General features: G+C 32.6%; 1 protein-coding gene across 2 annotated transcripts in view; it reads left to right on the top strand.

Moving 5' to 3' along the window:
- Eip78C (Ecdysone-induced protein 78C) overlaps positions 1 to 24,468 on the top strand; it is a 150,357-nt gene that overhangs the window by 104,330 nt on the left and 21,559 nt on the right. For both annotated transcript variants that reach the window (XM_072540433.1, XM_072540432.1), the window contains exons 4-7: positions 6,478 to 6,619; positions 14,599 to 14,761; positions 22,065 to 22,419; positions 23,353 to 23,532. In XM_072540433.1, the coding sequence (XP_072396534.1) occupies positions 6,478 to 6,619; positions 14,599 to 14,761; positions 22,065 to 22,419; positions 23,353 to 23,532 (840 nt within the window). The remainder of the gene's footprint in view (positions 1 to 6,477; positions 6,620 to 14,598; positions 14,762 to 22,064; positions 22,420 to 23,352; positions 23,533 to 24,468) is intronic.

Here is a 24,468-nt window from a genome sequence, read left to right as displayed (position 1 = left end):
GAATTCCGCATGAAACTTGAACAAAATGAAAGAACAATAAATGACGGTACTAAATAATACCCAAAATACAATGACATACACAAAAATACAACAGTGAAGAAGTAACGCAACCTCGGATAATCGATACAACCAGAAGAGTTCGCCAACGGCATCTGGACAGAAGCAAAACATATATCACATACTGCTACAAGAGACAACTAAAAAAGTTGTTTTATCAAAAATTGATAAAACAACTACAGGCTACAGAATTGAAGCATGATAACGAATAGCAAGATACAAAAATACAAAAAACTCTCACCTGAACCAACCATCCAAAAAATTTAGAAAAACATAAAGAACAACAAAACTGAGACCAGAGATATGTTTAAAACTAAAACAGATAACATATTATTTGCACCAAGCCCCATCACTATTAAAGATAAGGACGGAACACTATATATATATTTAGGGATTCTACAGTATTCACTGCCTTCCCTCGCTCAACCGTTTCCATCTCTCTCTGTTGTTCCATTCTCCATCGTTTAGTCCTCTCTTACTCATGGCGTCGTCTACTTCGTTCCTCCAGGATTTTCGGGGTCGTCCTTTTTTCCTCCTTCCTATGGGGCTCCATTCGGTTATTCTCTTTATCCATCTGCTGTCGCTAGCTCTTCTTACATGTCCATACCACTTTAGTCTTTTTTGTTCTATATATGTTAGTATGTCTGTTTCTATTGATGTTCTTTGCTTTATTTCGTCATTACTTCTCCTATCCATTCTTGTTACTCTGCAGCATCTTCGCAGGCATTCCATCTCTGTTGCTATTATCTTACTGCTGTTTTTCTTTTTTATGATCCAATTTTCGGCCCCATATGTCATAATACTTCGCACTAATGTTTTATAAATCTGCGTTTTTGTCTTCATATTTAGGTGTCTATCCCACCATACTGAGTTAAGTTGTCGGATTGCTGTTCTTGTTTATCCTAATCTTTGTGTAATTTCTTCCTCTGTTGTTGCCTTTTTCGTGATTATAAACCCCAGGTATTTGAATTTATCCTTTCCTTTGATTGTTACGTTGTCATCAATCTGTAGATCTTCTATGTCTTCTTCACTTGTAGATAGGTACTCTGTTTTCGCGAGGTTAATATCTAGGCCAGCCTTGGTATATTCTTCTTGTAGTTTCTTCATCATGTAGCTGAGGTCGTCTTGGTCTTGTGCAATCACTACTTGATCGTCTGCAAAACTTAACGTATATAGGTATTCGTTCCGTACCGGTACTCCCATGCCTTCGCATTTTCTTTTCCATGTAATCAAGGCTTTCTCTAAGTATATTTTGAATAGGGTTGGAGATGTGGAACAACCCTGCAGGAGCCCTTTTGTTGTGGTGAAGTCTCCTATGATTCTTGTTCCCATTTTAATGGACACTTTTTTCACTATTTTCTGTTAAATATGAAATTTTAATACTATAAATTAAAAAAATTATAGTATTAAAATTTACACTAAGACACGGTAAAAAGGATTACACATAATAAAACACGCCATAAAATCTTTATTATGAGAAATTGCAGAACAAGGACCTTTTTGCCGGGACAGCGCACGACGGAACAAATATTAAACAAAAATTCAAGGAATTTAATAACACAACGAATCTGTGCTTCATTTATTATATAAAAGTTTTTGACCTAGTGAATTGTAGAAAGATTTAACAGGTTATGTCTGTGCTGTAGGTGCCGTATCACCTATTGCTACTGATAAAAATTGTACAATATTAACTATGCCAGATTTACAGTAAATTGAGAACTAGTTAGAAGTTTCAAAGTAATAAAGAGTAACCTTAAGACAAGGCTGTATACAATAGCCTTGTGACAGCCTGAATATTAAATCCCAGTATGTTCCATATAGTTGGTGAATGGATATTTGTAACTTCGATGAAAGTAAATCACTATTAAAAAATATCGAAGCACCCAGTACATCGGTCGTTCTTAAAATAAAGAAAAAAACGAAGAGCATTGTCCTATTAAAGTCCACATCATTGTTGTCGACCTGTGTGCCTAGGTCCTTGATAATTATTTTTGAAGTTTACACTGAAAGGTCTTTATAAAAGTGTTCGTTCGTATTATGTGCCAATGGATATATTATACCTAGAACTTTGAACGATAGTCTGTTGCAAGGAGAGCCCATGTAGCAGACTCTTTTAAGCTCCTAGATTTAATATTATCTTTGAAAAAAAAATCGAACACTTTTATAAAGAACTCACAAAATTTTCTGCAAAACACGCAAAAATAGATTAAAAATACATTACAACCCCGTTAATATGCTAGTTAGTTTTGATATCACCAGTCTATTCACTGTTGTACCCCTGGAAAAAAACACTAAAAATAATAAGATCAAAATTAAAGCAGGGCTACACATTCACAACTAAAACAAAACTGAATGTATCAGCTATAATAGAGCTATTATCATTATGCGCTGACAACACTTATTTTCAATTAGACGACAATTTTAAATAAGACTATGTAGCATGGGCTAATCATTATCTTCATTATTAGGATATTTATTCATAATTTGATAAAAATATTGTGTATAATCATAAACAAAAATTCACAGTATAGTGAAGATATGTATGTAGATGACGTATTCTCAATTTATCCTCGTGAACCAGACGCACTGAGCAAATGATGGAACTTATCTGTAAAGAAGAATTAAATTCATTATAGAAAAGTAAAAAAAACTCACTACCATTTTCGGATGTGTTAATCACAAATGAGTATATAGGATATGTAAATAAAGTTTATAGAAAACTAAGTCATACAAAGAGATATTTAAATTATCGCTTAAATCACAACATAAATATCAAAAAGCTTCATACTCTGAAAATGCAGTCCAAGAAGAAAAAATCTACTAACAAAGAGTTTTAAAAAATGATTATCCATTGGCATTTATAAACAAAGACTTTCGCAAGGTCAAAAAAAAGGAAACAACAAAACACCCAAAATCAAGAAACTCAAAAGCTAAAAGATCCAGAAACAATACTTGTCCTGAAAAGGGCATTAAACAAGTTCTATAGCTTTTCGTTCTAAGAAGAAATTCCCTTTTTTTTAATTACACTGATTTAAACTTTATTCTTGTTGTTCTTTCTTTCAGCACTTCATTTCTACACAAGCAGAGGCTCAACATAGCGAAAACATTCTTAAATCGAGATTTTGAATTTGTTCAATATTTGATGAACAATGGTTAATTTTCTAGAGTGAGCCACATATACATTGAAAAATTATACTAAATTTTAAGCAATGTAGACTGTATCAAAAGAAAATACATATCGTCGCCTCAAAGCAACAGTAGGATATGTAAAAAAAATGACTTTTGTGATATTCATGTCAAATGATTCGAAATAAACCCTTCTGTTGAGTGTAACACTAGGATAAATAAAAAGTGATATATTTTTTTCATAATATTACATATCCTTGTGTAGCTTAATTCCTTTTAGCCCAAATTTTATAATGCAACACTAAGACAACATACGTATCATACCATTATATTTTTTTACCCATTTTGGTCATCAATATTAATGCAACACTAAGTTATCTTACGCACATATCCTACTGTTGACATGTACTTATTGCTGAGTTGCAATTATGTCTTTGTTTATACTATCCAGCTTGCGGTCACAATTTTATCTTCAGTAATCTTAAACAATAGTTCTATTACATTGATGTTAAAAGGTATATGTTAAAGAGTAAAAATAAATAATTCGGCCAATTTAAATTGTTCAAATTATGGGTATCTAGAAGTCAGTATTTAGTGTATTTAGCGAACAAAAATAACACTGATTCTGAGTTGCTATCTGGAATTTATCAAGCACAGGAAAAAGGTAAGTTACATTCATGATAAATTCCCCTTTAGAAATTTTGGGCTGGTTTAATAAAATGCAATAAATTTGTACTTTCACAACTTTTAGTATCCGCTATTACTATTATTGATTCTGATGATTTTTTCATTTTATTTTGTTTATTATCTTGTCAAATTTTTAAATTTTTGGAAAATAAGTATTTTCATGTTATTATTTATGTAATAACATGTTTGAACAACAAAATTGTTTTGTTCTTTGTATTGAAATGTGTAAAATTTTAAACAAAACTTTAGTGCAATATAAGTTTATATAACAGAAATTTACGGATATCGTTAAAAAACAGATTATTTTTGAGGGCAACAGTAGGACAACTAACTTTTTTTCCAATTATTTTTCACTTTTTTATTAATTAATATAAATTGTTATTTGACACATGTAAAGTAAGGTACTCAAACAAAATTCCACGTACATCCATTCAAATATAAAAAAATTTTCAAATGCGTTTTTCTCGAAACTACATTATTTTACATATTCTACTGTTGCTTTGATGCGACGATATATCGAAAAGAAAAGACTGGATATGATGTGTTATGTTCTATTGGGTTTATATAAGCAGAGAGTTGTGTGAACGTTATTAAAATTTTTTGATCTTGACATCAAAAGTTCGCAGATTAATTTGTTCTAATTTGTTCTTAGTTTGACAAATAAATTTACTAGCAGCAGTATTCTTTATGGTATTCTCTTAGTCAAGCTGTAAAATATGCAGTGTCTTCCTGTTACCAATGGAAGTAAGAAAAGCCATAAAAATTGAAAAACAACAAAATTGAAATCTGGTTTGGAAACCACCCAATATTGCTCTCCACAACAAAAAACTACCCTCTAAATGAATTCTTAAATTCTTGTTAGTGTGGTAACATAACTCCGGGTTATGCAAACATATGAGTTGTAATGAAATAAAATTAAAATTCATTATAAAGATTAATTATTGATCCTAATATATTACGAGAATGTTTATAAATTATTTTTATATTGCCCTGAACAATACAAGAGAAACTCCACAACTTATGGATAACACATCTAAAGAAAACGAGAAGAAGGATAAAACCTATCTTGAAAATATTATATTCACAAAGATTTGATATAATATAACAAGATCTTTATGTGAAAAACAAAACAGGTGCAATAAAAGTTACAGTTAGTTTATGCGAAAATCAGAGTAGCTATTCACAAAATTTTGCACATAGAACAATATCATAAACAAATAACGGCAAAGATAATGAAAAGATTAATGCAGCTACATAAAGAACTTTATATAAAAATAAGATGGAAAATCCCAATATTGTCCATGGCAGGTATCAATTAAAGGAAGAAAAAATATGGGTAATAATCATATAATCCCAGAGTACCAACAAACTGACATCACCAATAAAGAAAATCTCTTAAAATATAAGATTAATATAAGACTAGAATTCGAAATTATTTCCTCCGAAATTAAAGTTCTACGTAGATACACTCCTGTCCATGCCTTATACTAGTGACACTGTACTAACGGCACGCTCTAAAACATACCTGATGTCCTATGCCCCGCCGATTCGTCAACCATTCTCCATCCCATCTACTTTGCTACTCTTTTCTAAAACTACAACATTTTCTCTGCGTTCTTTCGCTTCATCTTTAGTATCTCTTTTATCAACGTAGCAAGCATATCATTAATGAGGTTTTAACCTTTCTCGCTACTGAGCATCAGTTCAACCAGTATTTTTATTGCGATCCACTCCCGTTTTCCCTCATCCAGCCCTTACATACACACATAGTAACCGCAATATCTCCTTACTCTTTTTAGCAATGTACACACACATGTCCTCTCTCTGCCAATCCGTTTCAGCGAGGAACCGAAATAACCATGCCTCTGAACACCTTAGTCCGTTAATAGTTTACAATCATGAATTAAAATTAGCGATAACATGCCGGATCCAGTCAGACTTTCCTCTCTCTTCCAGTCATTGCTCTGTCATATCGATCTTTTTCTTCTACTCACGTCTACGATTTTTTCCCTTTTTGCCTACAATTATTCGCTCATTTTTCTTAATTATCATATATATCTATGCCAATTTAGCCGGGTGGTGCATTCGATACAAGAGTATAGAAATTTCCTTGTATACTAACAAACTTGCTTCTATTTTGGGACCAGATCCAGTCCCTTTTCATTTATGTGACTAAGCCAAAGACATTCTGTTCTAGGTAGACCCTGAACAAGTTGAGTGTGCTTAACATTTCTAACATTAAGATTAAGCATTAAAGATAGCATTAAGGTTCTAGCAATAAAATTACCCAAAACATACTGGACTAATATATATTTAAGAGTGTAAAACTTTGTACCAAATCTAGAAATACTAGCAGTATATCTTGCAGTGTGGGGATCATTTACCATAGAGAATACACGTAGATTTCTAAATAGTTTTTTAGATGTTCCACTCTTTAATAAATGCGAATAGTCAACATAGCGAATGTTTTCTTAGGCATGAAACGAAATCCTCAATGCGGAATAACTACCATTTTTTTAATTTAAAATGTTTGAAATGTCATTGTGCGAAAATAAAAAAATATTCTTACACAGTGTTGAATTTTAATTTGATTTTTTTTTCTAATAGGGATTTTTTAGAAGAAGTATTCAGAAGCAAATAGAATATCGATGCCTACGAGATGGCAAGTGCCTAGTGATACGATTAAACAGAAATAGATGCCAGTACTGCCGGTTCAAAAAATGTCTTGCTGTAGGAATGTCTAGAGATTGTAAGTATAAAAATAAAAAATTATTATTTAAAATATATTATGGATGGGGAGTGCAGATTGTAGGTCCGCACTGTGTGTGGAATGTAAAAATATTCGAGTAACAAACGCCAATTTTTTTATTTAAAGATAAATTCGCATCCTCCTAATGGTTATTGTTATTAGCGACGGCTCTGTAGAATATATAGATTTTACAAGTAGAGATATTTGTTAATTAGATAGTTACGATACTATTTTTTTACTAATACTATTTCAAATGTATTAACCCATCAAGGACGGAGTTTAAAATTTTTTAACAAATTTATTAAGTAAATTATTAATTATGCTTAAAACAACAAGAAATAATTATTTATTTTATTTATTTTTCTCAAAACAGTATGTTGCCATATGGCAACGCTAGTCTCCTGTAGGATCAAAAAATAAGAACATTTATTTTAATTAGTTACAAAAGTAAATTTTAAATTAAAATCGTGTGTGAAAATTAACGTTACAGCTTATATGTACATGGTCCAACCTTGCATTTAGTACACATTGTGCGCATGATGGATTTGTAGTTTTCAGCTGCACATCTATTCTTTTTTCTATCAGGGGTTTTTGTTAATTAATGTCCTATATTGTCAAAACGCACGTCATCGGAAACTCTGCTAAACGATCTACTGAAGATACTTAAACTTGGACGACCTCCCTGCCTTGCCGGATTCTGTACCCTTGACAAATATGTTTTCACATTATCTCGCTTAAACTGAAACTGAGTCATAATATCACCTGATTTTCTTTTTAAATTCCAACTGTTTTGCACTGAACAGTCAATTAACCAAGTAAAACAGCACCACCACCATTTTTTTCCATGGAGTCCTATACGATATTTGGATATGTTTTCATCCATGAGATCAGTGCCTCCCATTGCAGAATTATATTTTGCAATAACTTGAGGTCTGCCTATCTGTACGTTCTTTTTATCGGCCTGGGAATAGCGTTTTACTTCATTCACAGGTGAAACCCCATATGAGGTTTACGCGACGGTTATTATGCTGGTATCTGCCCACCTTACTAATATTATCCCGTTTTCCTGTTCAACTACTGAATCAAACTCAATTTTCATCTCGGCCTTTGACATCAAAGGGCAATTTTTCGAAAGACGATTATCTTTAGTGGTACCTATAGCAGTATATCCCATTTGCTTTAGATGCCAAAGTAAACTGAAACCTGTAAAGAGATTGTCAAAGTACAGGGAGTAGCACAATTTTTGTTTCTCTTCGGGCAAATTTTTTAGCAGGCAAATTAAAGGAGAAGCTGCTTTACCAAACACTGGGTGATATTTAGGATTAATATTGGGATCAGTTTCTTGATATGACATAAAATTTAATAAATAGCCAGCATTTGTGTTTAAACTCCAAACTTTATATCCAAACCTTATAGGTTTGCCACTAATAAATTGTTTGCCTGAATGCTTTCCATAATACTTTATTATCGTAACACAGTTCTTGTTCAGAAACATAATATTGCATAAACTTATCCTATAACATTTTAATTAGGGATCGTAGTTTGGCAAATTTGTCACGAGGATTTAAATTGTCATTATCCACATAGTGGAAGTACCGGAAAATAGTCAGAAATATGTCTCTCCGCATGGCTTCTTTGACCAACATGTTACCCATATCTCCACAGGAGTCGCAATAAAAATTTTTACTAGGAAGAGTGTGGTAACCTGATAAAATTAGAATGGCAAGAAAAACTCGCATTTCTTCAGTACTGGTGTTGAGATCGAATATATTTTTCTGTTTTGCATACCTTTCAGTTTCTGTTATAAAAATGTTATCAAGTGATCGTCGAAAAATAGCTCGAACATTTCCGTAGGTGTTAAAGTTTTAAAGTTTTTATAAGCAGGTTGTGGAAAAGGTTTGCTTGTTGCTTCAATATCGCCACGAATCCAAATGACTTTTGTCGACTAAACTTTTAGATATTCTTCACCCCCAATACTTTAAAAATCCATCTCCTCAAACGGACCATCTTTGATCCCCATTCGCTCTTCTTCTATATCATTCTTGCTAGAAAGAACAACATCGGCCTTTGGGCGAAGTTGATTTCTTGACAAGTTATCGACACGTCCACCACCGTCTTCCTCGCCGGAGTCGTCATCTGTCAGATCACCCTCTGGAGGCTCAATATAGATTTCGTTCACTTCTATGTCATCATCGTACGCAATTTGTAATGCCATTTCAAGTGTGAAGCCTTTTCTAAAAAAAAAAACAGTATATTACAAGAGTCGGTAATAGCGCGTCCTAGCGTTGCCATATGGCAACACTGATATTTAGGATATAATATGACAAATAAAAACTAAAATAATCGGTCTCACAATGTGAAGTATTTTAAATACGTTATTGTGACTTTATATTATATAAATATCAAACATTTATAAGGAATCTTAATATTATTATTTTACTTACGCAAATCTGATGTCCACCTTGAAGTAACAATTTCACAAACACTGTCAGAAACAACTAATTTACGAAACTAATTTTGGTTTTAGTGACATCATTAACACAGAATAAATAACAATCAGAATGCTCACTCTCAGATGTCGCCTTTGAAGTTTGTCAGTACGCGATCGCCATATTTTAAACGGAAACATAGACTCGAATTGAGACATTTGTGACAAGCTATGACAGAACTGTAATTTAAATTTTTAGAGATTAATAATTTAGTACATTTGAAATAATTTAATCTATTCTTCAACTAAAAGTACGAATAAAATAGTGCATATTACGTCTATAGTTGCAGTAAATAAATAAAAAAAATGTTATCAAAAAACTTTAAAAAACACATAAAATCATAAGGGCATAAATCTAAATGTACAAAAACAATAAAGTACCTAAGTGTAAGAAAAAAATTAATTATTGATTTCACAATTCACACAAACAAACAAAAATGCCAGGATGGTCAGCATTGTATTCAATTTTCACCTGAAGCACTATTTTTGTGTTATTTTTTTAACAACTTTTTCTTTTGGCTGTTTTGCAGTCTTTTGTTTTTCTTCAAGAGTATATTTTATAGGTGTATCCGTCAATATTGCAGTATGTGGTTTTTTTTATTATATTTAGGTTGTTCCTTTCTAGCTGGAGTTTTTGGTAAAGGCTTTAATTTTAATGGAGTGATAGGAGGTGAGTTCTCACTCTCCTCTTGAATGGAACTTTTAAAACAGTTAATTTAACAATTGGGTTTATTTTCAAAAAGAGAAACGTCATCATTTTCCTTTGAACACCTTGGCTGTGACTGATTCGACGAGTCACAAGCTGAATTAACGTACTTGAACGGTTCATAGACGGAGCGGCTTCAGTTTATGAGAACACTGGGATGAGAATGATAAAACCGTCACCCCATTATTTTTTTAATAATTTAAGGAAGCTAGAGACAGATGTGAATCATGGTTGTCCAATAATAAAAGTGATGGTCTGTCTAAGGAACAACCAACATATTTAACAAAATGTCTACAAAATTGTAGAAAGTGTTCCTTTGTCATCCACCATAAGGGATTTGCAGCTCCAGCTGATCCAGAGGGCCCAGAAGTTGGAAAAAGCTCTTTAAAATTAACTCGTTAGAAAATAAAGAATAGTGGAATAGAGTTTTCTGTTGCAGATACTGCCAGAGCCATAGTAACCAATGTACTGCGTTTCTGAGAAGTTATACGACCCACTTGCCTAAATCCACGCCTGGCTCGAGCTCTATTGGGTGTTAGGACGGTTGTAACTCCTGTTTCGTCCAAATTAAACATTTGAAATCGTTCAAATCTTTGACGATTCAGAATCGTTTGTAAATTGCAAAAGAACTTTCCTACATTTTTTTTTGAAACTTGAAGCGCGGTAAGCTTGTTGCTTCAGAGGTTCTTATTGCAAGAGTGCTATGTCAATTTAGGTAAGCCGTAAACCAATCTGCGCCAGCTATTTGGTTTTGATTCCTATATATATATATATATATATATATATATATATATATATATATATATATATATATATATATATATATATATTGGCTTACCAGTCACTTGCCGTTTTTGGATATTCATCGAAGAGATTTTTCTGCTGTGCGGTGAACACCTAAAAAAGAAACGGTTATGATCTTGGAGAATACCTAACTTGTGTAAGTTTACATAAACATTAATGATCCACATTTTTTTAAACAGTTGACGATATGTGCTTCTTAAAAACATTTTTTTAGGTTAAATAAAATATTACCTCACGATTTCCAAAATATCCTACGGTAAGCGATGGATGAACAACTTCACTGTTAATCTTTTCATCCGTAAAATTCTTGCAAAATCGTCTTAAAATTGCATCGGGGATATCAAATGCTTTTGCTGTTTCTCTTATAGATTTTTCGTTCAATTTCATTTCCCTGACTGCCCTTAGCATAATCTCTGGTGGAGTTTTACCTTTCTTGGACTTTTTTTTATAGACACGCATTTTGCTGAAATAAAATAAATTATTAAGAAAAATTGAATTTTGGGTGGGGGTTGGTTGACGCATATACCAACCAGACCCCTAAAGGGTGCGTCAACTAACCCCACGTGATGCCCTTTTGATTTTACTAGCACGATACCTAAAATGTGGCATTTGTATTAAATCTAACGAGAACATTTTATAAGCGACGATTTTGCCTTCAATATACAAGAGAAAATATTACATAAGTATCTCTAAAAATAAAATCTTTACTACCAAAAATATGAAATATTAAAAATTTACTTACCACACCAAAAAATGAGACATATGCCGTGTACACTCGACACTATCACTACTGATCCCAAACTAAAACTGCCGTTTATAAGTGGTGGTCATCGGTGTGTTTCGGACACCGCTGCGCACTGATTACTATGCTGTCAAGACTTTTAGTTGTAAGTAAATCTCAGTGTTTCAACCAACCAGGTGCGTCACCAGTCCCGGTCTCCCTTAAACCATTTACAATAATACCTTCTGTTTCCATTAAGGCTTTCTTAGATATTTCCACTAAATACAAGTTGAAGAGTAAAGGCGATAGTTTACAGCCTTGTCTCACTTTTTGTTTTATATTTATCTCATCTGACAGTTCTTGTTCAACTTTTATTATTGCCACTAGATGCAAGTATAGATTTCTAATTATTCGTACATCTTTATATTTCAATCTAGCTGTTTTCAATATTTCCAGCATTTTGTTGAACTGGCAATGTCGGACCTAGTCAAAAGCATTTTCAAAATTTATTAACTAGGTGACCGAGCATGTATTTTGATTTATATCTCTTCATCTCTCTATCAGTACTTGTATACCGAAAAAAGCTTCTCTCGTACCCAAGCCGCTCCTAAATCCAATTTAAGTATAGTTTATTCTCTCCTATAATATTGTTTATATTTTGCTGTATATTACTCGCTGAAAGATCTTCAAAATGTGACTCATAAGACTTATTGTCCGAAAATTACTGCATGTCTTTGCACAATGTTTCTGTTTCTATTGTGACAAATGTTAACATAAGCCAATCAGTTGGTAATATTCCAGTTTCACAAATTGTGTTAAAGAGACCATCCAGTGCTTTAATTTCATTTTTTTTCCAAAAACTAGTATTTCAGCACTTACTTCATCAGGACCAAGTGCTTTTACATTTTTTGTCGTTTGTATTGCCGTAACCTCACTTTCTGATATAGATGGACCCGTTTGAACAATCGGTGTGTAGTATTCTATCAAATAATTCATAAATGTAGTTTTCCATTCTTTTAACTGTTCATTGATTTCTAATATTCTGTATCCGTTTTTGTCTTCTAAACTTTGGGATAGTTGTTTCCGTTTGATTCCGGTGATCTCTTTTAGTTTCTTGTGTTCATGAAATGAATCGTGTTTCTTTTCACAGTGTTCAATTTTATTAAATCTTTACTATGAAATTCTGATCTTCTTGTATTTGTTTTTATCTTCTGACTTGACTTCTTTGATCCATGAGTCTCACTAGTACTTCTGTCATCCACCCTTGTTTTTTTTTCATGTTTTTACTGCACATAATTTTTGAAGGGTTTTGAATATATTTTTAATTCTCATTTAGTTTTCCTCAGCAGTTTTCTCTTTGCCTGATGTCAACTTTATTTTTTGTTTTAATGCACCGGTTATTTCTTGTGTTGTGGTATCATTTGACATATTTTCATGCGGCATAGGCGCAAAATGTCGCTTGTTAAATTGTTCAATGTGTTTTAAATGTATTCATTTTTTTCCAAATCCTGAGAAAACTAATAAGTATATTTAAAAAATTTAAACGCAGAATGAAAGATTAATAAAAGAGAGAATTTATTGTGACTTTTAATTTCAAATATCTTATTTAAAAAAAACTTTTTGGATATTCGAAGTGACTTTCGGTCCTCGATATTAATGCAATCTTTCATTCCGCGTTTAAATTTTTCAAAAATACTTAGTTTTCTCAGGATTCGAATAAATGAATACATTTAAAACCCATTGAACATTTTGACAGGCGTCAGTTTGTGCCTATGCCCTTTTTATTAATAAATTTAATTGCTCGATAAAGATCGAATATTTCGGCTGTAGGTATATATGTTTGAGTAAAGGGAAAGTTAAAAAGATTTTTTATTGAATTCGGTTACGAAAGCAACACTAACTCCATTATTAGATTTGACAAAATAATTTCATTTACTGAGGAATGTATTTCTGATATCCTATTTATCTTATTTTCTTTCTTAAATCAAATATTTAATAAGCTTACATCGATCCAAGCACTTTTTGGCTCTTGTAATACACAGCCAAAGCTTTATGTGCTATGCGTTTGAGTACGCATATTATGCTATACTATACGTATTGATAAAAATCTAAGTTCACATAATTACGGAAAAAACAAGGCATTTAAGAAAATTAAGATAATCTGGATGATATACATTAGAAAGTACTGCAACGCCACGGATAAAATTAATATTTTTAAATCAGACTTGGTAAAAAGATATTATCAAACCAGATTACTGAGAAGAGAAGGAAAAGAAAATAAAACTAAAAGTAAATTAGCAGAATAGTGAAATGTAGTTTGAAAAAAATGATAATAACAAAATATTTAAAAATGACATAATCGTCATTATGATCATCGTTGCCATCATTATTCGCATTAGTGATTTCACTTCATTGTTGCACAAAGCCTTTCTAATCTTTAATCGATTTTATTCTGCATTTTTGTAATTTTTGCAGATTGTGTGAACATATTCAAATCCATTTCTCTCAGTTAGTGACCCAATAGATTCAGACATAAAGTGTCGCATAATTTTAGTGTTAAAATAAGTTAAAGTAATTGAACTTTACCGTTTTAGCTGTTACAATAATTTTATTTTTTCTCACCGACTCGCTCAGCTCTCTTCTTGTATCTACGAGCATCAGTATCCTAAACAGCCCTTGGAGCAACTAATAAAAACTGAACTACAAATCGCTCAAGAAAACCACATAACTCCAAAATTTATATGGATCCTATCGCATATTATAGGAATCATCGGCAATGAAGAGGCAGACAGTAGTGCTCGTGATGCAGCAACAAGTGCGGAATCTGAATTAGTGCGTAAGAGTGTATGTAAAGATCTCAAAACGTTTTTTAAACAAAAAGTGATTGGTCAGTGGCAGCGCGAATGGTTTCTATTGCAATCTAAATTAAGATCGCTAAAACCAGATACACGACAGTAAAAAACTAGTGCTAGTACACGGTTTATTCAAACGGTTCTAACGTCTCTACCAGATTTATTAGGAGAAAACTGTCACGTAAAAAACTGATTAAATTACCTAATGTCAATAAATATTTGGATCAGATTTAAAGTTTGTTTACTGAGTAACGCCGCTAATAACCTGTTGGTGGATGCGGCAATGTTTCTTTTTAATAAAAAAAATAATAATTTTATTTAAAACATAATGATGTTCTCTTTCATTTAGCCGCATTCGATATCCAGTATATTGAAATGTTTGCATTCATTTTATTTATTGTTTTTTAGCTGTTCGATACGGCAGAGTGCCAAAGCGGTCGAGGGAAAGAAGTACCGACGAGCCATTGAGAGTGACAACATCAGATGCGGATCAATCCGATGCTGAAACGAAACAATTAGCCGTATACGACATGATCCTTAGTGTGTCTCAAGCTCATCATGCGAATTGTGGGTATGTGCCTGTATATAATTTGGACGTTGATTAAATAACCATTGGAAGACTTTTTAAAATATTTTTGGAAAGAACATCACTGTGTGGTAATGTTTCACAACGTTCACTAATGTGGCCGAAATTAAGAAAAAATTATAAATTTGATCAAGCGATCTTTCTTTTCCAAAATTTTTACTCTTGTATTATTATATTTTGTGTCGTTTAACACATCTTTACTTTAGTTTAGTAACACTTCCAATACAAAATGTTACAGACATGATTTTTAGTACAGAACTTTAACAAAGTACTAGTAAATAAAGTTTTTTTAACTTCCTTTATATATTGCAATATGTTATCAATATAACAATAAACAATATGTATAAAAGATATAGAAAAATGATACAGTGGGAGTTACACCCAATGGTGAGCACCCTTTACCCATATTTGGTTTACACTACCAAATTTCTGACTTTTATACAAATGAGTAACTTCTATCTAGTTCCTAGCGGTAGTGAGATCTACAGGATCCAACCTTTTTAGTCTTCTAAACAGTGGTGGGATCAGGAGGTTGTTTGCAAGTGGATTTGGATGAAATTATAGTCTCTTAAAGTAGTTTGTACACTGAGTGACAGTTGCTCCTTAAACAGTTTCAACATTCAGGTCATAATGAATAACATAGTTTGGCATATACCATCAGGTATTGTAGACATCACGAAGGACTTTGGATTATAATCTTTGTAGTGTTTGCATATTTGTGTTACTGGTAGTTCCCCAGATTTGAATCCTATACATCCATACCGGTCGTAGTATTGCCTTATAGAGAAAAAGTTTATTTTGGATACTTAAACAGTATGCTCAGCTGTAGTCGTTTGGACCATCTATGTTTTCCCCAATTTGGGTGATTATCTATGTTAATACCCTTTGTTATCGTTCCTAGTAGGTAGTAATTTTCCGTTTATATATACTAGAGGGCAGTTCTCTCTTTTTAGCGTGAATGTGATGAGAGTCGATTTAGTTTTATTTACTTTGACACGCCATAGTGTTAACCAATTTTCTAACTGGTTTAAATCGTTTTACAATTTTCTGGATTCTTATCTTGAAATCACATGAATGGACATTATGTTGGTGTCATCTGCACATGCAGCAATCGTTGTATTCTTTGTAGTAGGGATATCAGTTATGTATAGTAAATATATAGAGTTGGACCGAGTAGAGTACCTTGAGGGACTGCTGCCGAGATCGAATATAGGGAAGTGCAACTTCGCCATAATTAATTAAAAAGGATATCTATCTGTTATATATGATTGTAGAATTTTGTTTAATATATTTCAAGGGCATCTTTAGCTGTTCTGACTACTCTATATATTTTCTCGATTGTATCATGTTTTTGTCTAAAGTTAAATTTGTAGCTTGGTATTAAGTTATTTGTCAAGATAATAGGTTCGATTCAAATCATAAGGATCTTTTCAAAAAGCTTTGCGAGAGTTAGCAGAAGACTCATTGGACGGTATGATGAGAGAATTGTAGAAAAATAGGTTTTATTGGTAAACTTTGGAGATGTCTGTCTTATTACTTGTTTTTTAGAATTTAATAGACTGGAATTCGGCAAAAGTGTAGTTAGAAACGAAAATCGAATACTTTTAAATTAAAGACACAATCAAAGATTTTTTCACTATCTATCTATATTCTGGCTTTTTAAGCATATCCGCTCTTTTAATAGGGATCTATGGGAGTGTAACACCGTTTAGAATTTTAAACTACTACGTTAGTCTTACGTTTTCTGGCCAGGTCCTGAACCATCATCCATTAAATCATTCACAGTGAAGTGAATGCGATTCGGTCGCCTGGCCCGTTTGGCTATTTGTTGGATAGTCAAGTTATTTTTACTACAAATAATAAAATAATAAATCTTCTTCTTCTTGTTCTTTTTATGTAGACATGACCCTGTCTGTTTTTCAATGTAACTCAAGTGGTTGTTCCATCGTGTACGTGATACTCCTGTTAATCGTCTTCCTATTGGGTCTCTTTACTACTCTATTTATTGTCATGCACATGATATGATGGTTACGTTCTACTCTTCTATTTCTTACTCAGTCCTAGATATTCTCCACTTTGCATCTACGTCTTATATCTGTACTTCTAGCTCTGTCCCATAGTGTCTTGGCATCAATTTTTTTTAGAGTTTTCATCTCTGCTGTTTCGAACAGTCTTTTTGTTCTCTCTATGTCAGGTAGTGTTTAGCGTATGTCATTATTGGTTTGATGACTGTTTTGTAAATTCTGTCTTTCATTTCTTTTTCGATATTTTTATATTTCTATATTGTTTCATTCAGGCAACCTGTGGCTCGGTTTGCTCTATTTACTTGATCTTCCACTTCTGTTTTGACCTTTCCGTAGCTAGATACTGTGATGCCTAGATATTTAAACTTCATCACTTTGCACTTGTTCTATTATCTGACCTTCCAGCTACAATTTACATCTTAAAATATTTGCTGTTATAACCATGAATTTCTTTTTGGAAAAATTAACATTTTCTGGCGGTTATATTAAATTGGTGCAGCATACGTTGTAAATTACCTTTATTTTGAGGGAGTAGTATTGCGTCGTCTACATAGCAGATTATTTTAAGTTGTCTTTCTCGTATTTGGTATCCTTTTGTAGTTCTTACTGCTTTTATTATTTCATCCATGATCAGTTTAAACAATACAGGACTCAGGGAATTTATCTTTCTTATTCCATTGCTAGCTTCAATTGAATCAGTTAGTTCTTCTTCTACTTTTACTTTTATTGTGTTGTTTTGGTAGATATTTTCGATCGTTTTGATTATTTCTAGAGGTACAAAGATATGCCGGTTTTTTGTATTCTAATGATTTCTCTTACACTTTTCTCATTATAAATATAGCGTCGCTGTATGATCTTCCCGACCTAAAACCTTGTTGTTCTTCTGCTAGTGTTATAATTTCATTAAGTTTATTTGTTATCGCTTTTAACGTTATTTTTAGTGTTGTGTTTAATAAATTAATTTTTCTGCAATTTTCCGGGTCCGATTTGTCTCCCTTTTTTGAAGAGAGATATTAGGATGATTGATCTCCATTTTTGTGGTATTCTGTTTTGTTCTATTATTTTTTGGATTAGTTTTAATAATTTGTTGGTCAGATCTGGTCCTCCGTACTTTAGGAGTTCATTGGGTGTTCGATCGTCTCCTAGTGATATTCTATTTAGCTCCTTTAGCTCCTCCTTCTTAATATTTATTTCTTCGTTTGTCGTCATTTCTGGCATTGGTGATTCATTATTATCATCTTAAGCAAATAGGAATTGAAAGTAGTCTGCCCATGTATCCTTCTGAATGCGAATGGGTTTCGTTTTTATTAGTTCGTTAATCTCTTTTGTTTGTCCTCTGAACATTTTTTATATTTCTTTTTGTGTTCCGTAGAAGTCGTGCTCCGTGTTCCGTAAAAGTCGTTCCGAAGCTTCTGTTTTGAGAAGCTCTGCCAGCGTTCCCTTGTTATTTGTGTGACTAAAATATTCGTTTCATTTCTGATTCATTTATAGTGGTTGTATCGTTGTTGTGTTTATTGTGTTGTGTGTTGTAAAAAGCTTTTCTTCTTTTCTTTATATTCTCTATCATCACTTCCTCTCTAAACTATGGGATTTTCTTTTTTGATATGTTAGTGTTCGTTACGCCCCTCTCTCCAAATGATTCTGTTGCTGCCCTAATTATTTTATTTTTGAGTTTTTCCAGCTTTCCTTAATGTTATGGTTTTCTAATATTTCATTCCTAGCAATCTAATCCGATATTCTTGTGAAGTATTTCATGATGACTCTTATTTAATATGGTACTAGGCTATGGTCGCTACCTACATCTGCTGAGACGATGATTTTTGATGGATGTATATCTCTTTTGGTAATACATAACATAATCTCTCGTAGATCTTTGTTCACGGGTGTTATTGAATGTATATTTGTGTTGGTCTTTGTGGTCAAAAAATGTGTTGTTTATTCTAAGTTGATTATTCGTGCGGAAGTTTATCATCAGTTCTCCATTTTCTTTTTTAACATTCTCTTTGTGTATTTTCTTAATTCCGGGTATTACATGATTGCCTATGCGAGCGTTTTAATCCCCCAATATTATCATCTTCCCTATGACTTGATCTACTACTTGTAGTAATTCGTCATAAAACGTTTCCCTTGTTGTTTGAGGCTTAATATTTTCTGAGCCGTATTCCGATGATGTTCAGGTATTCCTTCTTCATTCTTATCTTTGCTGTTAAAATCCTTTCTGATATGTATGGACACACTTTGGTGTTAGTTTGGTACTTCTGGTGTATTATTAAGGCTACACTTTCTTTTGTCCCTGATTTCTTTTGCTACTTCACTGTAGATTAGTATGTATTCGCCTAATTTTGATTGTCCTTTTCCTTTCCGTTTTGTTTTCTATAGAGCACAAATGTATATTTGTTTCTCTTTCAGCACTTGGCTTATTTCTTGGTTCCTTGAGTTGAGCGATCTGATATTTTATGTAGTATTTTTCATCTGGGTGGGTTTAGGATATTTTTTACTTGTCCTTATTTCTTACATAATCAGGTCCGAGACTGTACAATATGGACCTAGTGCAAACCGTAATAAAATTATATTTCTTGTTCTTATTATAAAACATAGTCCGTTCTGTTATTTAAAATTTGGCAATATTGATATTCAGCTCCCATAACCACCATAAAGTTAGTAACTAAAATACTAACAAATATATTAACATCAAAACTAAATAATTAACATTCAAAGGAGCAAACTGGATTCAGAAAATAATTTTCCACAAATATTTTAACTATGGAATTATTAATCGAAGAAGTAAACAAATATCACATAACGTTGTTTATGGCATTCGTGGACTTTAAAAAAAGCATTTCTTCTATATCTTTATATATAAAGCATCTTTTATATTTAGTTAAAAAGACAAATTAAAAAAAAAGTGAATAAAGATTTAAATATCGAACAATAAAATTAGGACTCAAAATGAAATTTTATAAAACTAAAACTGTAACACACTAAGAAAGAGACTTAAAATCACAACAGAACAAACAAATATAGAACAAGTAGCTGAATACATATACTTGACAAATCATAAAAGAGTAAAGAAAATCAAATCGAAGATATAAAAAGTAGAAGAAGAATAGCTTGGTCCTGAATATGTATGTGTGTACCTGAATTTAAGGTCTTCACTTTCCACTCTCCTTCAATAGGTTTATATCTTTGATGTCGTCTATTGGTTTCAGCTGTATCTTCTGTGCCAGCTTCCTTTGGTACATTTCTCTTGTAGAGTCGTTTCACAGTGATTCTACATTGAATTTTTCCTGGGTGATTTCCTGTAGAAAATGTTTTGGTGTTATTTTCATTCTTATTTTTCCTAGTACTAGTTTGTGTTCGCTCCCTGCATCTGCTGAGTTTAAAGTTCGGATATCTTTAAAAGTAGATTTTTATATTGGTGACTATAAAAATAGGAAGACTAAGATGGGCAGGACATCTGGCAAGATCACAGCAGAACAACCCTCCTAGAAGAATCCTTATGTTACAACCTGTGGGAAGTAGAAGTAGGGGTAGACCAAAACTCAGATGGAGGGATGGTGTAGATGAGGATGGTAGACAAATAGGCGCAGCAAACTGGCAACAGTTGGCAATGGATAGAACTGACTGGCGTAATAGACTTGGGAAGGTCGAGGCTCTTTTATAGGGCTGTAGCACCAATGATTATGATGACTATAAAATCAATCATAGATTTGTACTCCCTAGAGTTTTCAAATGTATATTTATACTGGAGCTTATGGTCGAAAAATGTATTATTGATTCTCAGTTCGTTAAATGCACAGAGATTAGCCATGAGTTCTCCATTTGCTTTGACATGGTTTTCATTAAAGCTTTGTTTTACTCCTGGAACTATTTTATTTCCGATTCGTGCATTTAAAGTCACCCATAAGAATTAAGGGTTCTTCATGATATTTCATCCAAGATGGTTTGCAATTGTTCGTAGAATGCCTCTCGTTCCTCCTAAAGTATACCTACACCTGCTCGTGCTCGTTCTTCTTTCTTCACTCCACTGTATGCTAGAAAATATTGGTTATATCTCTTTGGAATTTACCTTTCTTCTTGGTTTCTGGGATGACACAAATGTCTACGTTTTTATTTATCAGTTCTTCTATTATCTCTTGGTCTTTGTTGTTGAAAGAAGTAATGTTCCATGTTGCTAATCTGATTTTGGGATTATTTTTCCTTCTCGTTTTCCTTTTCCCTGCGTGGTTCGTCATCTTATGTTCCGTCTGGTTCTGAGGCTTTATATCGGTTCTTTGAGCCTTGTGTTCTTTCACAATGGATAGGATGCTAACTTGGCCCATCAACTCTCCTCTTTTATCCGCGCTTGGGACCGGCTGTGGGCATGAACGCGGGTTATCAGCTTCTTAATCCACCTAGTCCTTGCGCTCATAACCCCCAGGCATAGTATAAAAATACTTAATATTGACAAACATTAAATAAACAAACTAAAAGTGGTACAGAGAGGAATGGAGAGAGCGATGTTAAAAGTCACCAGGAAAGACAGAATACCGAACACTGACCTGACATAGACAGAGACTGACCAAGACAGAGAAGGAGAATAGTTGACATTTTATAATAGTTTATACTGTCTAAAGTCTAAATGGAGAATGGCAGGTCACATAGTTCAAATGAGTGACAACCGTTGGACTAGAAGACTAATAAAATGGAGAGCTAGAGAGGATAGAAGGACTAGTGGTGGAGCACCCACCAGATAAAGCGACGATATAAAGAGGATAATAATCAACTGTTTACACAGCGCTTAAGACCGGAATATGTGGAAGCAGTTATTGCAGGCCTATATTCAGCAGTGGACCAGAATGGTTAACTGATGGTGATAGGAAATACACAAAATATCTTTCAGGTAGCAGTATGAAAAGATCTACGAAGCAAAATCAAATTGTTTTTTTAAATTTTTCAATTTTTTTTCTTTCAAATCTAAAAATCTAACATCTACTTGTACCAAAAATATAATGCAAAAAGTCATAACTTTAAGAATTATTCCAAAACATTACGTAAGGAAACCAATTTGTCTAAAATGAATTATCTAGTAGTTTTAAAAATAAAAAACAGACAATCTTTTGGTTCTTGGTTTTTCTATTTTAAGCAACTACCTTAAGATGTGTATATTAACTAAATACGACATGTCGAAAATATTAAGTAAATAGACAGGATCTTGAAAAATATAAAAACAGTAATTAATGTCAGTTTTGAATGATTAATTCTAATATTTTTATTTATTTTAGGTATACGGAAGAGCACACTAAGAATATCTCAAGAAAACCTATAATTCTTCCTCCCGCGAGTCCTGAATCAGATAGTGAGGTTGCTTCTTCTACTGCTGAATCCATGGAAATGGAAAGATGCTGGTTATGGCAACAATTCGCTTCTAATATTACGCCGTGCGTTCAAAGGGTGGTTGAATTTGCTAAAAGAGTTCCTGGGTTTTGCGACTTGGGACAAGACGATCAACTTATTTTGATTAAAATGGGATTTTTCGAAATTTGGTTGAGTCACGTTGCGAGATTGACCTCTAACACTTCAATGATGTTTGATGACGGAACTACAGTTAGCAGACAGCAGTTGGAGACGATGTATGATGTAAGTATTAATATATATTTGACCTTGATATCAAGAAGATAAGGTCAAGAAAAGCAGCAAATATAAATTTTCTTAAATGAAATGAAAAATCTTTCCCTATTATATTGAGAATAAAATATTCGCCTTCCGGGTCAGGACGTAGATCTTTTTGATAAGTATTTTTTTGGGCATGTATTTTTTGGACAAGCCACGTTTGGGCGCATCTCAGCGTTTTGCATCCTTTATCGGTAGCTTCATGATGAAGTGGTGGTTCTTCTAGTCTCACTTGTCTTAGATTCTTGTTTTATTTCTTTCTTAAAGATAAAAAAGACTATTTTCTTTCATACTTGTAGTTTTTCAAGCCTCTTTCCAACACAATCTTCGGTAGCGTATTTCAATTTTCTTCAGTTCACTAATTGATTAGATGTCCTTATAATATTTACTTAGCTTCCTAGTATCAAGTATTGGCTAATCTCCTGTGTATTCCTGTTTAATTAAAATATTGGATTTTTTTTTCGTAACTGCTTTTCTACTTTTCCAACAACACGGTCGTACCACAGCTGGTAAAAAACAATCAATTTCATTTAAAATATATTTATTTAATATCGCTTTTAAAAGCTATCAACAACAATTCAAATAGTAACTAAAATTTAGTTACTAATAAAAATAACTGTCTAATGAGAAGCCACTTATGGTCTATTCCTAATTTAAAATTAAGGGTATTTGGTACTAGAAGGGAGGAGGTTACTAAATATCAAATGTCTACATCTTTACAAGATGACCCTTTTGGAATAAGAATCGACATGTTTCAGCATTTTCACAAAATCTAATTTATCAGGCTGAACTATTTTGAGTGACCCACCCTGTATATTGCAGGTATTTCAATATAATCCTTAATTAGGAAGACATCCATATGTATATTTTATTATTAATTAAAATTGACATTATTTTCAGGGCGATTTCACATCATCCGTAATTCATTTTGCCGCAAGTTTCAACGCTTTGGCACTCAACGATACTGAGGTGGGATTATTTTCAGCTGTCGTTCTTCTAACAGCGGACCGACCCGGCATTACAGATGTAAAGACAATAGAACAACATCAAGATAAACTAATAGAAGCTTTAAAAGTTCAGGTAATATTTTAATTAATCAAATATATCATTTCTCCGAAAAATTAAAAACTATTAAATCATGCGGCCGATTATTTATTATTTCACAGATATATCTTTTGTATATCTAAGTAAACAAACTTCATAATTGAATAATACATTGTTCCAAACAAATTTAATTAAATAAACATTTACCGGAGATGAAAAATGTAATAATGCAGATACAGAAAGTGAAAGGAAAAATGTTAAAATAAAATCCTCCTAGTAACGAATTTGCATGTTCGTTAAGGACAGTTACCTAGAAATGAATGTGACAAACTTATAGAATCAAGGATTAATGAAGCAGAAAAGAGTACTGAAATAAGGAACTTACTAAAAAAATATATTGTGGACGCCAGCAAAGTACCAACTATACTTCTCGAGGTACGTTATATTGCTATAATAGTTGACTTAATTAGTTTCTTAAAATGAAAAGGAAAAAAGTACTAATTAAACATATATTATGTACAACCCAATTTAATACCTTCTAAATTATAGTAAATATACAGTTAAGAATTAAATTTAACCTATGTTACCCTTCACTTATTAGGTGCTATAATTGTACTGGGAGACCTCAATTCCCAGATTAGAAAAGAGGATTTTGTTATAACAAATTGCTGGAAAGCATGCTGTACAGAAAAACTTCAAAAGACGGCCTAGCAACTAGCACCAACATGATAATAATTTCAATAAAATTTATGCTTACATTTGCAAGATTATATACTGATTAACAAAAGAAAACAATCATCAATGAAGCATGTGAGAACATTTAAAGGTGCGTGTGCAGACTCATATAACTTTTTGGTCACAGCCACTGTAAGACAAAAAGTTAAAATAGAAACAAAACAGAAAAACCAACAGAAAAAATAAAATGTCAATATATGTTATAACCAGGAATGTAAAGAAATATCAGCAAAAAAG

This window comes from Diabrotica undecimpunctata, chromosome 8 (assembly GCF_040954645.1).
Source record: "Diabrotica undecimpunctata isolate CICGRU chromosome 8, icDiaUnde3, whole genome shotgun sequence".
Classification (NCBI taxonomy): domain Eukaryota; kingdom Metazoa; phylum Arthropoda; class Insecta; order Coleoptera; family Chrysomelidae; genus Diabrotica; species Diabrotica undecimpunctata.
Note: the sequence above shows the minus strand (reverse complement) of the source record. Positions and strands in the feature narration are given on the sequence as shown.